At 34.3% G+C, this 17,931-nt stretch overlaps 1 protein-coding gene across 1 annotated transcript in view; it reads right to left on the bottom strand.

The window, feature by feature from the left end:
• Positions 1–17,931, bottom strand: part of LOC124436351 (pleckstrin homology domain-containing family G member 4B-like) — a 43,668-nt gene that overhangs the window by 12,083 nt on the left and 13,654 nt on the right. Inside the window, exons 5-8 of the mRNA XM_046986270.1 lie at positions 6,912–7,017; positions 5,565–5,669; positions 5,363–5,479; positions 3,937–4,320 (exon numbers count right to left, since the gene is read on the bottom strand). Coding sequence (XP_046842226.1) covers positions 3,937–4,320; positions 5,363–5,479; positions 5,565–5,669; positions 6,912–7,017 — 712 coding nt within the window. The remainder of the gene's footprint in view (positions 1–3,936; positions 4,321–5,362; positions 5,480–5,564; positions 5,670–6,911; positions 7,018–17,931) is intronic.

The raw sequence follows: 17,931 nt of genomic DNA, 5'->3' as shown, positions 1-17,931 counted from the left end.
CACCATTTTCAATCTTTAGTGTCTGAAGATCAGTTGGATGAACTTTATGATCAGTGGAGGCAATTGTTATATGCCACAGTTTCTCTTAAAGGCATGGCTAACTCCCCAACTCAGTTTTGGGATGAGATCAGAGTTATTAAAGATGGTAACGGAAATAAAAAGTCTGAACTTTTGGGAAATTTTATGTGTAACCTTCTTCTTTTACCTCACTCATCAGAATTTTTTCCGAAGTTAGCATGATAAATACTCCTCAAACCAAACGCCTGCATTGCTCAACTTTGAGAAACAAACTAATTGCAAAACAAGCTATTGCTCGACAAGGTGCACATTGCTACACATGGGAGCCGTCAACTAAACTTGTAAAAGACGTACAATCTGGTCATTGTCGGAAAGAGTATTTTAATAAACATGGTCAGCGTCAGGAACAGGAAGAAAATGCAACTGATGTTTATGACATTATAAGCGAAGAGATTGTTGAAATAGGGTCTGGTTAGCATGTTTGACAATTTTATGAACTGTTATGCTTCACGAAATTTCCCTGATCATGTAAAAAAATTGTATTAACTATCGTTTTTTATAAGATTTTTGATTTGAAGTAATATCAAATCAAAAATGATGCGTTGATGGCGTACCCATGACAAAGGAACTCCCCGGAAATAAGTGTTTTGCTGTACCTGGGGGATCTTGGCATACTTTAAAGGATCTTGGGAATTTTATCCCCTAAATCTTGGGAATTTCTAAAATAGTCAATGGCAACACTGATCGTGACAAACGTGCCAACTGCCAACATTGGCCAAAAAAGGAAATGCAAAGTTTTTGTTTACTTGTAGAAAGGGTGGAAAAGCCAGAGAGACTATATTGACTAAAAATTTAAATAGAAGTTGGGTTCACATAAGATTAATTGCAAAAATTTAATCTGTGTTTAACCGAAAACAGCGAAACCGGACAATTTGTGATGTGTTTTCAAATGTAGGTTACATCAAAGAGCAAATGCTCAAGTGAGCATGAAACCAACACAAAGTCCTTTTCTTTTTTAAATTTTCTGCCCACTTGTCAGTTAAAGCACTTCATTCGTGTTTTTTGTTATATAATTGTTGATTTTGTGTTATAATTAAACATTGTCGGTGATATTGGGTAACTTGATTGTTAATTTGTTCAATTTTGTGGAAAGTTTACGGCATGGTCTAAGTAAAATCTTCAGAAATATTAATTAAAAAAAAACAAGGCTCAACCATTCAACTGTATCATATGATATTGTCAGTAATCGGAATATTGACAGTTCAGCAGTCTATTCATACAGAACAAAACAAGAAATTCATTTATCCATTTAACGGACTATCGTGCTCTATATAAAACTTTACAAAAAATGATAGAAAGTAAGCAATAAAATCCTCGAGAAATAATACGAATGTAGACAATGCAAATGATCAAAAATATCAAAATTATCATGTGTGTGGAATGGTAGTACGAGAAACTTATACTTAATACGATGAACTGTACTTGAATTTAGTCAAATTCAACACTTTTATTCGCATTGTTTACATTTACCTAGACTTACTTTGTTGTGTGTTGAATGAAAGGCAGAAAGTAAATAACAGCAAATATTATCTTTCAAACTTACATAACGTCAAAATGACAACACAACATCGAACTATAAAAGTAGTAAATAAAATTAACTATTTTCAATCACTTGAAATGTGCGATGTATTCGCTTTCACAGATTAAACATTGTTTGAACAGAATCTCCAGAAATACAGTTTTTTCAAAAGGTTATTAGAAAAAAAATAATAATAAAAAGCACAGCGCATTGACACAAAAAAGTAATACAACTAATTCTAGTGTCGTATTCCTGAACCACGGTATGCCTATGGAGCTGAGGTTGTTGATGATAAAGTTCTTATTTTTGGAAGAAATGGAAAAGATTGGGAAGTTTTCTCTTCAGTTTTGGAGTTTGATCCAAGGGCTCTTACATTTAAGGAAATGCCTCCATTGCCTCATCGATTGTGTGGAATGGCAACACTTCAATGGAGAGATCAAGTTGTTCTTCTTGGAGGTTATGGTGGAAAAGAAAGGTTGAGCAGTGTTATCATGTATGACATCAAAACAGGTAAGATTACAGCCTTACCATCCATGTTGGAAAAGAAAAGATGGTGTTGTGTTGTTATAACTGGTGATACAATTGTTCTTATGGGAGGTGTGAATAATAAAGGTGAAGAACTTAAATCAGTGGAGTGTTTCGAAATGGGAAGTAGTTCTTCATGGACATATCTTCCTTCAATGAATGAACCAAGACGTGAAGCCTTTGCTGAAGTTTTACCTTTTGGACAAGAATATGAATAAGCAAGAAAATGTTCTCCAAAACAATAAATATTTAAAGTTAAATATGAAAACCTTCAATGTTCATATAACCTTTGATTATTATAATAAATTACTGGAGAAATAAATGACTTTATTATTTTATTCATAACTGAGGTTAAAGAAAATTTATAGCATTAGTTTTTGTTCCGAATCTTCTAACTGTAGTGTTTTGGATTTGACCAGTTGTGTTCTCAAGTCTTTGTTTGTTAAAATCAAAATCACTGCAAAGTGTACATAGCATATTTACCAAACAATTTTCAATCTCCCTAACATGAGGAAAAGCGTGATAAAAATACAAGGTTATTGTTGATGAGCAAGCAAAAATTTCCACAGAAATAGCGCGTTTTTTGTATGACAGATAACATGTCGCTCTATTGTTTTGACAACTAGATAGTCCAAGAACGATAATTTCTTTGAGTAAAATAGAGACAAGCCGATGTTTCTTATCAAACTACAAAATCATATAAATAAAAGAATTTTCTTCATTCAAAGCAAAAGTTGCAAATTTAGTTGCAACAATATTTGGAAAACCAGACGATATCAGTACCGCGACAAGGACAAATGATCTACACTCACACTTTTAACATTATTGTCTTTCTTGTGTCTTTTACTATTGATGATGTCTTATATTACGTTCACACGATACCGGTATGAAACTCAACCGGTAGAGTTTTAAACTGTTCACATCATGCCGTTAGAGTGTTGCTCCGTTTTGGTGTCATGTTCACACTACACCGGATTGACGTTGGCTTTCAAGCTATATCAGTAATATTTATATGAAGTCTTCCTATTTTTGCTAACCATATCTACCGCCGTGCTGACTGCATTCGAGTATTTTACCGCGTCATTTATAGCAGAGAAAAGTTTTGCGGAACCGTAACGAAACTCTTACGAGTAGTTGCTCCGACGTAGAGGAAACGGTATAGTTATTTGCACCGTTTTCAAACTATTACGGTTAGTGTTACGGTTCCATACTTTTTCATACCGGCGTCGTGTGAACATAACTCCAAACCGTAAGTGTTTTGAATCGCTCTCAAACTTTACCGGTATCGTGTAAACGGGGTCTTAGCGAGTTTTTTCTCTGGCGGGGATAAACATTATTAAGAATCGGTACGCTCAACTTTCGAGCTTCATGAATATTCGGTCATGGAAACTTTTTCGCAGAAGCCGGTGGGTTTTTTTAGCAATAGCCAGAGTTATTTTAAATGGAGCAGGAGTTAAATATTCTTTAAAAATTTTTATTGTTGTTATGTTAATTTGAATGCAATCAAAAACCATTGAGGCCGACTCGCTGATGAGATGAAAATTACTGAGAATCAGTATGCTTTTTATCGCGTCATTTAACGTTGCTTTTATGTTCATTTGAATACAATCAAACGCCGACTCACTGATGAGATGAAAAAGATTCTTAGAGCAGAGATGAAAAAGATTCTTAAAAGCAACTTAATAGATTTTTAAAAGAGCAAAGTGCAAATTCACTAATATTACTTCAGTTTACTTTATAACAATGGCAAAGATATTGTATATTTTGGTATTAGAACTCCAGTAAACTGGGCAATCATCTTAATAATTTCATACCTTAGCGTATTCCTCTTGAAAGCATTTCAACTGTAGACAATCCTTGAGCTCATGTTTTCGTTTTCTATACAAAACTTCCAGCTTGGAGAACACTTGATTCATTTCTTCATATAATTTCGAGACAATTTCCATGGTATATTTCCAGTCTTGTGTTTTATTTGAGCAATCTGTCTGCTGTATGTCCGCCACAAGTTGTTCACCTTCGACTTGTAACGCAGACAGGCGGCTGTCTGAAAAGATGGCGCTCAATTTTTTATCGTGTTCTTCGAGCAATCTCTGACATTCTTCTACCGTTTCACCAAATTTTCTTATCCCAAGTTCATCTATTGCCGTCAAAGCCAGCTTTGTTGCACTTCGACAACCCGTCATGAAGGTTTCTTGTTTCTAAAAAACACAATATTCAAAACTAAATGTTAGAAAAGCTTCACTCCTTTTTTCAAGGTTATTTGGAGACACTCCCTTCTTCAATGTCAACATTAGTGACGCTCCCCTATTCCAAGTTTATACTAGAGACACTCCCCTATTCGAAACTTATATTACAGACGCAGCTCTTTCCAAGTTTATAAAAGAAACAGTCCCATGTTACAAGTTTTTGTAGAGAGGGTCCCCTCTAACAAGTGTAGTTAAATGAACATAGAATTGTTTTATGAAGCTACAACGATTAAAGAAAAAAACTCGATAGACAAAAATCGATGTCGACCAGTAATCCTATTAAAATAAAGCTTAATTCGATCCTTCGAGAGATTTGACTGCACGTAATCGAGGCAAACTGTTATAGAAACACGCACAAGGAAGGTTCGAGAAAAACCTATCACATGAACTGTGTCATAGCTGGACATCTTATAGTCTAATTTACCAATGAATGTTAAAATCTTCGACAGAGACTAGAAATGCGTCAAAATGTACAAAGTAAGTAACATGTTTCAAAATGTACAAAGTAATTAACACGTGTCAAAATGTACAAAGTAATCAACTCGTGTCAAAATGTACAAAATAATTAACACGTGTCAAATTGTACAAAGTAATTAACAAGTGTCAAAATGTACAAAGTAATTAACACGTGTCAAAATGTACAAAATAATTAATATGTGTCAAAATGTACAAAGTAATTAACACGTGTCAAAATGTACAAAGTAATTAATATGTGTCAAAATGTACAAAGTAATTAATATGTGTCAAAATGTTTAAAGTAATTGACACGTGTCAAAATGTACAAAGTAATTAACACGTGTCAAAATGTACAATGTCATCAACGTGTTTCAAATTTTATAATTTTATCATCAAATGTACAATGTAAAATGTTATACGTAGACATATTAGTCTATAACAAATTGTTTTAGAAATGTGTCAAGATTTTGTGTCAAGGTCAACAATGTTAACGGAACGCATTAAAGTACAAAATAGTACAACGTGATAAAATTCTCACCAATCGAAACTGCAGCCAAGCATCATGGTCGTACTCAAAGCTTCCGCCGAAGGTCGTGGGAATTTGATCCATTGAAATGGAAGATAGCACATCATCAAAAGACGACAGCAATTTGAACTAAAAACAAAAATTTTCATGAACCTTTTCGGAAAAGGGCAACACGAGTCTTTCCACCCACCTACCCCAACATCCCTCAACTCACTTGAAATTTAAGTTTTTCTTTTAGTTTATCAGCACTGAACATCAATAGATGTGAATCCTTCCGTCCCAGGAGGTACGCAATGTGCACGCTACCTGGTTTCATCTCCTATGAGGATACGAAATACAAGCATTAGATTACAAAAGAAATTCAAAGTTGAAAAACGTAGAAAGGAGTGAATTATTCAAATTTAAATAAAACATATATTTGAAACTCGTAGTCCTCTGCTTTGATAATTTAAGTATGTTTCACATTCCTTCTAAAAATCATAAGTATTGACGAAATTTTAGCAAATTCCAATGACTTTCAGAAGTAACGTGAAGCAAAGCTAGACCCACAAACAGACAAAAGTTCGTTTTCTTTTAATATCATTATGGTTCACCAAATAAGATCGCAAAAATGGCGTACCTTGCAACAGTAACAGAACGGTATACATGAGCCAATTTGGCCATTTTCGGTCAAAAAACTGGTCAATGGCCTTTTTGAAATCTGTTTCGCTGAGAAAATAATCATTGCCCAGACAAGGTAAATTTGACCTTCTTTGGTCTTTTCAAATTTTGCTACAGTATTTTCCTATTTTACACGATCAATGGTTAAATTGCTGTGTATTAATTGATAATTACGTAAGCCAACATCCAATATGAAGACAACACGATTGCATACTTTGAGCTAGTACCCAGTTCATTGTTTCGCTTATTTGTAAATTACAGAGTAAATGTACAGTGAAAGTTGCATCATTTTGTCATTTGCCCGTGTTCAATCACATTCTGTCGATTCGTAGTGACCAATTTGACCGTCATAAAAGGCCTGGTAACTAATGTACTCTACGCTCTATGAGGTGTATGAAAAATAAAGACCTTTAGTAATAGACGTGATGATAATATTAATGCCTATCACTTTGCTAACCCGTAGGGGCCGCACGTGGTTAAGTATTATAAGTTACTTGCATATATTACGTATCTTTGTTACTACTACTGAAGCTTTTCTGCTCCTGAGAATTAAACATTAACTTCTAAGAGCAAAATTATGCACTGAAATAAGTACAACGTCAATTTGTAACGGTCGTTTTTTGCTTAACACAACCTTTAATTAAGAAATAGAAAACATTCTCTGTTTCTTTCATTCTTCTGTCTTCTATAACTCAATAGGAACAAGTAAATATGTCTTGTATTTCCTTTATAAAATGGTTTTTTAAAAACAATAGTAAATTTATCGATTTTAATGACGTAATGTTCGTGTCGAGCATTCAACCAATCAGTGCCCGTGTTTTTAAATAGCTATTTTATAATGCAAATTCACTGATGAGGCTTAGTATTTCTCCGAACGTTTCTTGCTTCAAACTTAACGTACCTCGAAAAAAACTAGAGCTTTCCCGATGATCTGCAAAGTCTTTTTGTTATGGTCAGCGTTTCGTGCATCGACAAAAATAGACAAACCTAGTTTGGAAACTTCTTCCCTAAAAGAACGAGAATAGAAATTTTTTCCCAAATGCAAGATAACAAAGAAACGTTGTGAAGGCTAAAAGAGCTAATAAATACGTAATTTTTTTACGTACGTGTAAATATAGAACATATAAACCAATGATTCTATTCTCTTTTTTTCAAATAAATGCCTGCAGATAAATAGACTCCCAAACCACTAAGAAAGCCAAAATGCTTGACAGACTTCCGGTTTAACAAATAACTAATATCCAAGGATAGTGCAAAGTTTTGACTTATAATTTGAATCAAGCCTAAAATGTTTCGTACATTTCTTGTACTTATTTCACCATTGACTCCCATTTGATTATCATTCACGTATCATGAGGTGAACAACCATTGATTTCATGGGAAATAAATATATTGTAAATAGAAGTCATCACAAACTATCGTTTAAATAACCAGTTGTTGTCTTGTTGTTCACAGTTTACACGTAAGCGCTTTTTTGTCCACCGAGTAATATCTATATGGTTGTGTAGTGGCTACTTTTTTCACGCACAGTGGAGAGGGTATGTAGGCGGTCATTGAGGCAACGAGTTTTAAAATGTATTTGTAGAAACAAGCCAAAGAAGACAGAAAACATGCCAATAATACATGACTGAAAACTTGCGCAGTCCATCCGACCAACTGATGAAGTTCATACCGATCAACTGGATACTTAGATATGTGTGTACCACTAATCTCGAAAAAAACTGGATCAAGCAACTCTGTATTTTTAGTAAACAAATTTTGAAGCCACGGTCGCCATTACTAAGGGAACAACACATCGAAAGATTTTTTAACAAAACTATGGAAAACATGGCAACACATGGCCAAATTATGCTTTAAGATAACGCAGAAGATGAAAAACAACCTTTGTGGCGATAGTAAAGCGAGTCAGAAAGAATAATCGGCCGTATAAAACAAAACGCATACAGGTTTCACTCGTAAAAAAGGCTTGTAATTTTAAAGGATTGATCAATTAATGATGGTTAATGAGATTATTTAATGAGTTTGTACTTCTGAACTACGATTCCATCAATTCTAGGTATTTCCATGCAGTTGTGGGCTTTTTTCCATTATTTTTCCACAGTAGAGTTACCGATGAGAAAAATCGCTGCATTTTGATCACATTTCATCGAATTTTTAGCTCTATAAACTGATTTATCTCTTAGTTATGTTCATGTACTTACATGTTAAAAATTATTGATTATTCTCGTATAAATGCACAATATATTTGCCTTTATTTGCGAAAGTTGGTCTCTTAGTAATGGCGGAACTCCTTTTTTTGTCTTTAACTTTTGTGCAGGGTGCTAGATGCTTGATCCAGTCTTATTTCGAGATCATTGGTGTGTACGCGTGTGTCCCACTGATCTGATAATAGACTGGATGTAGCTTCTACAGTATCAAAAGTGAAACCTAATTATATATGCAAAATGTACTTCCGCTTACCCACTAGAGATACAAATTACAATAGAAATGTCTGGCAGATAACGTTTACAAACAAGCATTTTCGAATATTTAAGGCATTTCAGGACCTTTTACTTATCTCAAATATCCGTCATGGCTAAAACAAGTTATTTAAATCAATTTGACATCAAAGCTATTACAATACCTGTAAAATATCGGCGTTCGTTTTCATTTGAAAATTGCTAGTGCAAGAATCGAATTTGCTCAATCTTTGCCAAGGCAAAATAATTCACAGCTCGCTATCCAAGTTTAGAGGCAGTTATGATCTACAATATGTTTCAATGCTTAAAAATTGTGGTAAGTACCTTTATTTTATCATTCTTTATAATCTAGAGATTGTCGTATGTTACTCTTGCCGTGACTTTATGAGTCCGGTACTATTCTACTTCATAATATAAAACAAATTCCGAAGAACCAAGACATCTTGAGATTGCAAATTTGACAATACTTTATTTCAGAACAACATGCAAATACATAATTATTAAGAAAAAAGAAACCCAGAGGTTGGCCCTATATCAAGGGTCTCTTATTTATGTAAAAAATCTTACAGAACTAGTTAATCAAAAATTAAAAAAGTCAAATAAGAAACAGCTAAATATCAGTTATGAAATGACGATCAATATATATTCATGTTTCTTCAATTTTGATTTAAACTCACGAACGTTAGGGCTGTCACAAAAATTAAATAAATTAATAGGAAGATTATTCCAGGGTTTGATAATTGTGAAAAAGAAAGAATTTTTGTAACAGTTCAGTTTTGCGTGTTTGAGTTGTAGTTTATATGGGTTGTTAGATCTCGATTTAGTGTCTTTACAAAGTTCAAAATAGTCGCTGAAATTTAATCTATTTAGATTGAATACAGTTTTATAACATTTCACTAAGGAAAGGAAATCTCTCCTTTGTACTAAAGAGTTCAATTTAAGAATTTTACATCTCTCCGTGTACTCCATCTCTTGTCTTCTTTGGCCTAAGGCAATTCGCAAGGCTTTTCTTTGTATCTTCTCAATTTCATCGATGTGTAAAACGCTCGATTTTACAATCTTCTCCGCCGTTTTACTGATGATAGATGTTAGCGAGACCTGGCGATAGTTTTCCTTTCTATGTTTTCGTCTTTTTATAAATTGGAATAACGTGTGCAATTTTCCAGTCCTTGGGTAGTGAACCGGATTGGAACGACATGTTAAATAAGTTACAAAGTGACGTAGATAGTTCCAGTGCACATTCTTTTAGGATACGAGGCGATAATTTATCTGTACCTGGGGATTTCTGTATGGTTAGGTTTTTCAGATGTTTTTCCACTTCGCTAGGTGTGAATAATACATTGCACAACTTTTCATTGAGAACATGATCAAATTCCGGAAGAGACTTTTGTTCTTGTGTAAATACTGATGCAAAATATGTGTTCATATGTTGTGCAATCTCCTGATCCCCAGTAATTTCTACACTTCCATCTTTTAGGAACAATAGGTCGTTAGTTCCTTTTCTTATTGAACGCATGTAGTTCCAATAAGCTTGGAATTATTCTCTACCTGCAATTTATCTGCGAGTGCCTCAAGATGTCTCCATTTGGCTGAGTTGCATTTCTTTTTGAAAGAATTGTTCAAAGTAAGATAGGCGGCCCAGTGATTTTCATTGTTGGATTTTTTTGCTTTTTTATAAAGGTGTTTCTTTTTCCGGTAGACAGTATAATCGCTACCAATAGCTTCCTCATTTGAAATCGAACAGTCTAAATGCGTCTCAGTTAGAACAACGATATCCGCTTGACTATTAGCCAGTTGCAATTGTAATTTGGTAACTTTGATGACAATGCTCCTGGCGTTTTTGTAGAATACCTTCAACTTCGAAGTGTGATTTTGTCTTCGAGGTCGTGTCGTGGCTTTAAGTGCGTAACCGGGATTTATTTCAACATCACTACTGTGTAGGATCTTGAAAACAGCTGGTTTAAAAGCACAGGAGGCATTTGAATAGTATTTAAAACGCCTCGAGAGGAACTTTGAACGCTGGAGGCTCCTAAATTTTCGAAAGTTACCACGTGTAGTGGCAGCGGTAGCACCAACGTCTACATTTGCACTAAAAAATACTCGTGGCCAAGAAACGATCTTTCCTGATTGTGCACGATGGTAATAATAGTCGAAGAGGCCATTGTGCGGAGGCAAATTGCCCAAAGAGGCCAAGAATATCGCCAAGAAAGCTGTACTCACGAGAGCACAACCTTCTGCCATTATGTATTGAATTTGTTGAAATTTTAATTTTCAAAATATGAATCAAAACAAGACGAAAAGTAAACTGTAAATTTTAAACTTTATTTCAAAGTCATCCTCAGACAGAATGATATTTGAAACCATACATACACATATATATTTACAACGCATGAAATAAGTAAACGGAAGTAAGCAATAGAAATTAAATGGTGTGGTTTTTACAAAGGCAGAGTTGGAAGAGGTTTAGTATTTCAAAAGGATGAATTGAAACTGCCGACCTGACTGGTAGAATAAGTGTGTTATAATTTAAGAAAAGAGTTGTAATTCTTTGCTAGCCTTAAGTCCCGTGTTGAGAAAAGGTTTGTTATGTTTGATGAGAAGTGCTTCAAGAAAAGCAAGAATGTGGTAGTTGTTAGATTTGGTTGAGTGAAGTATTTTACTTGAGTGAAGTATTTTTACGTTGAGTGAAGTATTTTACATTGGTTGAGTGAAGTGTATTCTACTTCATCATTGGTTAGTTCACAAAAAAGCCACGTGAGATAGAGCGTGGGACATCAAAGCATTCAGTTCGAGGGTGATTTACAAAGTGTTTTGAGTATAGGAAAAGTTTCTATAAATCACGCTACTAAATGCGAATATGATTGCTGTCTGCGAATCGCTCAAGCAATTTCATGCCAATAATACCAACATTTCTACGGCAGAACCTGCCAGGAAAAGATAACAAGCGGATGACGAGAATGATTTGTCTAGCCAAGATGGTAGTCAAGAATCAGATACCAATCAACCAGCAGACGCGTAAGCGACAAAAAGTTGTTAACGACAACAACAAAGTCTCCACAAATATGGCCGTTAACAACCAAGATGACCCTCTGCTAGATGAAATTGCTCAGGCTATGAACGATGATGAAAAAACCCAAAAATCTCAAAACAACTGACAAAAATTATAAATTCTCGTTGGTTGACTACGCTGAGAGATGAAAGTCTTCACGAGAAACTTGATTCTCACTTACGTCCAATTAACTGTGACCGACTCATCACCCCAAAAGTCAACCCAGAAATCTGGGGGCGTCTCGACAGAGAAACACGTAAGGAAGACCTAAAACTGTCCTATTTGCAGACTAACCTAACAACGGTTGGTATTATTGTCTCTCATACAACAGATATGTTGTTGACGGCTCGGGCAGAAAACAAGAAAGTAGACATTGAAAGCCTGATTCGCAAGAACATTGATGCCCTTGCTATCATGGGCCATGTCAGTTATGATCTGGCTCAAAGAAGACGCGATGTTATTCGCCCAACACTCAACAGGGAGTATGCCACATTGTGCGCTTCACATGTTCCAGTAACCACTTTGCTTTTCGGAGATGAATTGCAAACTCAGTTAAACCACATACGGGCATCGAATAAAATTAGAAACGCAGCGAGTGGTGCTCAGTTTCCGCCCAGACGCCATTACTCCTCTTATCAAGCTACAACTAAAATGGGCAAACAGAAGCCTTTTTAAGGAAACAGCCGCCGCCGGGCGGCAAGCCATAATACAGGAAAAAATACAGACATCGTTTCAACCAAAATCATCAGGTGGATCAACAGAAACAACAGCGATAAATATTTTGACAAAATTGAAGGTAAGCAATTACAATAATCTTTTGCCGTCATTGTTAGCGTACCTTAAAGATAAACTTAAAACGTTTAAAGCAGGCATATTAGCTGCCTATGTTTCAGAATGGTTCTATGCTTCAACCTCTGATGCAGAAATGTTAGAGACCTTGACAGGTCAGAAAATTGTACTTTCTGCAATTCCTTCGCAGGCAACACCTATGCAAAATGTAAAATTTACAGAGGAACAAACCAAACTGATAGATCTTGAAATTGAGACACTTCTTAACAAGGGGGCTGTTGTACAATGTACTCGTGAAAACGGAGATTTCATTTCTCCCATTTTTACCCGTCCGAAAAAGGATGGCACTCTTCGTGTGATTTTAAATTTGAAAATCATTGAATAAATATATTATTTATTACCATTTTAAAATGGAGACGATACAATCTGTGATAAGGTTCATGTCGCCAGGCTGCTACATGGTCTCCATAGACCTAAAAGATGCGTATTACTCTGTTCCCAATCCATACTGAATACCATAAATATTTAAAATTCCAATGGAAAGAGAAGCTATTCAAGTTTATTTGTTTCCCTAATGAACTAGCATTATGTCCTCGGAAATTCACTAAATTACTAAAACCAGTTTTTGCACACCTAAAGAAACAAGGACATACATCAGTTGGCTTCAATGATGACTCTTGGTTAAAATCAATGACTTATGATTAACAACATTATAGCTACTTTAAGATTGTTTGACTTGCTGGGATTTACTGTGCACCCAGATAAGTCAATTCTTATCCTTACACAACGCATTGTTTTTTTTTGTTTTTTCCTTGACTCCTTTAAAATGTGTGTGTCATTAAATCCTGAAAGAGTACTGAAAGTAATTAATGCTTGTAACAAATTGCTTAAAACAGATTGTTGCATCATAAGACAAGTAGCCCAAGTGCTTGGTCTTATAACTTCTACCTTTCCGGGGGTAATGTATGGCCAACTCTACTATAGATATTTGGAGATGGACAAAACTAATGCTCTTAAAGTAAACAAAGGGAATTTTAATGGGAAAATGTCAATCTCACATGACTCTAAACTAGATTTACAATGGTGGATAACATCTGTGCCAGATGCCTATAACCCAATAAGTCATGGAGAGATTGAAGTCACTCTGAGTACTGATGCATCACTGACTGGTTGGGGGGCTTGTATAGACAATACAACAACAGGTGGTAACTGGTCACCTACTAAAAAGGAAATGATTTAAATTATCTGGAAATACTAGCAGCCTTCTTGGCACTACAATCTTTTCCCTTTGCACTTGCAGGGAATATGTCAGACTACTAGTAGATAACACAACTGCAAATAGCTCTATTACCAACATGGGCACATGTCACTCAAAAGCTAATAATGCATTAGTGAGGGAAATCTGTGGATGGTGTTTAAATAACAATGTTTGGCTAACTGGAGAACACATTCCGGGAAAGGAGAATAGTGAAGCTGATAGAGAATCTTGAGCATCACGTCGAAAAACTTAATGGTCTCTCAACAAAGACCTTTTTAGTGCCATGGTTTCAAAAGTCAGGCTTAATCCTGACATTGACTTGTTTGCTTCTAGGCTTAAGTCCGCTTAACTATCAGGGGCCGGTTGTATAAAAACGTAGTTAACTTTAACTATAGTTAGCGCTAACTACCGTAGTTAACTCCTTAACTGTAGTAACTTAACTGCTCGACTTAACTGCGTTGCACAAAACGTAGTTTGTCGGATAGTTAAGTAACTGCGTAGTTAACTTGCGTGGAAATTGCGTGGAGTGTTGTTTACGTTAAATGACATAAAGTTTAATCAATTTATGCTTTGTAATGGCGGGCAAGTGAACTAGAAAATGACTTCAAAATCAAGAAAAAGCTCTTGGCTTATGTAGAAATCTTAAAATATGGCAAACTATTGTCGTTTTTACGGATGTTGATGATGCGAAAAGAAAATTTAATAAACGATTCACGGTGACATGGTAACCGAATAAAATTGTAGCATATACTTTGGACTTTTCTTAAGAAAATCGACCCTTATCTTCTGTGTCATACAGTACGATATTGATGAATGATATGAATCTCGGCAAGGACTGCTTTATTTCATGTACCAATTGTATATAATGGACTTGGGCAAACGAAACAATGAACTCTTCTCAAATTGATTCATATTGTGTTCTTTGTGCAAGGATTTGAAAATTTAAATGGCCTTGCTTTCACAGATTTTAAAACTGAGAGATTAAAGGTAACAAAGGAAAAGGTCGTTTTGTTTCTCTTTATAACAGCTGAGTAAAATTCTTGAAAGAAATGTGTTTGTACAGACATAAGTCACACATATTTGTTTTAGACTATTTAAGAAATATGGGACCTGTTCAACATTTAAAGTTGAAAGCTTTATCACTCAAAACTATTATGTTAGTTGCTTTATTAAGTGGTCAAAGATGCCAAACAGTACATGCTCTCACATTGAGTGGCATGCGACAATTGGATGACCAAATTAGCTTTAAAGTTAATAAGATGTTGAAGACATCTAAACCTGGAAAGCATATTCATCCATTAGTTTTTAAGGCAGATCCAGCTGATAAGCTGCTCTGTGTGGTGACTTGCCTGAAGCAGTATTTAATCATGACAAACCAGGTGAGAGACAACAATGACCAACTTTGGTTTAGTTTCAACAAACCATACAAACCAGTAAGAAAAGACACTGTCGCATGATGGATTAAAACTGTAATGGGGAATGCTGGAATTGATGCAACTTGTTTCATATCATTCTGCATCTGCAGCGGCAGCTACGAATCTCTCCACTGATGTTATAATGAAGGCAGCTGGATGGGCCAATGAGACTACTTTCCATAAATTTTATAAGAAACTATGGAACAATCTCCTAATTTTGAAGAAAATTTGTTGTCTTCTCAAAATATGAACAAATAAATTTTTTGTTGTCCTTTCAAACATCTTGTAAAGCTGTTCATGAATACATTGCTTTAAAGTCTCACGTAACTTCTTTGTGAACTGACCAATGATGAAGTAGAATTTAAAAATTAAACAAGGCTTACCTGTAAGATGAAGTTTGATTTAAATTCTACGAGCCATTGGTCAGGAACAAAGAAGTCACATTCCCACCCATGGGACATGTATAGAAGCTATGCATCCCTCCCTATTATTATTGTATGAGTTGTGTTCACTCACAGCAAAAATCCTTTAAAAACTGAATGCTTTAATTTTCCACGCTTTATCCCACTTGACTTCTTTGTTCCTGACCAATGACTCGTAGAATTCAAATCAAACTTCACCTTACAAGTAAGCCTTGTTTAATATTTAAATTTCTGTAAGAACAAACAAATTAACTAAGCGTTTCTTTACTTTATTCTCAGTTTTAATTTTTGTTTTTTTTTATAAAGATAATATTATCACTACTATAGAATTTGGATATGTGTAAGAACGCTGTATGGTTGTTTTTGACAAAAGTATCTAACATGTTTGAAGGAATACAATTTCTCATGCTGAAGCTTTGTATATAATATGCAATTGATGCACATGCTATGAACACCATATCCAAATGCTATAGCAAGGTGTAGTGATAATATTATCTTTATAAAATATAAATATAAATTAAAACTAAGAATAAAGTAAGCTTAGTAAATTTGTTTGTTCCTACACTAATAGTACTGGACTCATAAAGACTACCGTGAAATTAGCACAACATAGGGCACCATAATCAACACAACATAGGGCACCATAATCAACACAACATTCATCACCACATTCAACTAAAATTTATCATTCAAAATGTTAAAGTGCAAAATCGCCTTTACAACACTTTTTCTACCAAATACAACAGTAAAAAACAATTCTTAACTACTTATTAATATTTTACTGTCCTTAAACATCACAAAGAAAGTATAAAAGTCAAGAAATTGAAGAAAACACTTAACTTTAGGTTACAGTGTACTTTTCATTTCTATTAATTAGCGTATAATTTAAAAACTACACGGTAGAATTTTTTTAAACTTGGCCGGAATATAGATAATTATATTGTCTAAGATATATCCAAATCTGGAGAGTGCACAAAAAAATAAGTTGTAGAAAATAATCTTCAAAGTCGGATGACACGAATACGCGTAATTTAATCTTATATAATTAAATCCCTATGTCTAGGTAACTTTGCAAACAAAGGCCATAAATAAAAAACTACACGGTAGAATTTTTTTAAACTTTGCCATATTGTAGATATTTTTAATGCCTATAACATATCCAAAATCTGGAGAGTGCACATAAAAATAAGTTGTAGAAAATCATCGACAAATCAGATGACACGAATACGCGTAATATGCTCTTATATAATTAAGTTGAGAATTTCAAGTCATTGCTAAACAAAGGATTGTAAATAAAAAACTACTTGGTAGAACTTTTTCAAACTTGGCCATATTGTAGATATTCTTATTGTCTATAACATACCCAAAATCTGGAAAGTGCACAAAAATATAAAAGGAATAATATTCCTTGAGAATGTACTCTGGTATAAACTGTGAAGTTGGCATCATTTTCAACAAACAGCTCTATAGATAAAAAATACACGGTAGAATATTTTTAAACTCAAGTATATTATAGAATTTTATATTGTCTAAAATATATCCAGAATTTGGAAAGTGCACAAAAATATAAATGATAGAAAAACATCGACAAATTTGGATGACTCAAATGCGCGTAATATAATATAGTTCTCAACTTAATTATATAAGATCATGTTTGTGCAGTTTCCAGATTTTGGATGTGTTATAGACAATAAGAATATCTACAATATGGCCAAGTTTAAAAAAATTCTACCGTTTAGTTTTTTATTTACAGGCCTTTGTTTAGCAATGACTTGAAATTCTTAACTTAATTACATAAGAGCATATTACGCGTATTCGTGTCATCTGATTTGTCGATGATTTTCTACAACTTATTTTTATGTGCACTCTCCAGATTTTGGGTATGTTATAGACAATAAAAATATCTACAATATGGCCAAGTTTAAAAAATTCTACCTTGTAGTTTTATATTTATAAGCCTTTGTTTGCAAAGTTACCTGGATATAGGAAGTTAATTTTATAAGAATATATTACGCGTATTCGTGTCATCCGACTTTGTCGATTATTTTCTACAACTTATTTTTTGTGCCATCTCCAGATTTTGGATATATTTTAGACAATATAATTATCTATATTCTGGCCAAGTTTAAAAAAATTCTACCGTGTAGTTTTTAAATTATACGCTAATTAAGAGAAATGAAAAGTACACTGTAACCTAAAGTTTAGTGTTTTCTTTAATTTCTTGACTTTTATACTTTCTATGTGATGTTTAAGGACAGTAAAATATTAATAAGTAGTTGAGAATTGTTCTTTACTGTTGTATTTGGTAGAAAAAGTGTTGCAAAGACGATTTTTCGATTTATCATTTTGAATGATAAATTTTAGTTGAATGTGGTGAAGAATGTTGTGGTGATGAATGTTGTGATGACCAGAGCCCTCTATAAATAAGAGTTGGGACAACGGTCTGGGGCGAGCGCGGAGCCGCCATTTTGGTTCCTACTTGCAAAGTGAAACTATAATAATACTATTGGAAATTGGGTTTATATGCAA

The sequence above is a fragment of the Xenia sp. Carnegie-2017 genome, unplaced genomic scaffold, assembly GCF_021976095.1.
Source record: "Xenia sp. Carnegie-2017 unplaced genomic scaffold, XeniaSp_v1 HiC_scaffold_16, whole genome shotgun sequence".
Lineage (NCBI taxonomy): Eukaryota > Metazoa > Cnidaria > Anthozoa > Malacalcyonacea > Xeniidae > Xenia > Xenia sp. Carnegie-2017.
The sequence above is the reverse complement of the archived record's forward strand: the minus strand, read 5'-3'. Positions and strand labels throughout refer to the sequence as shown.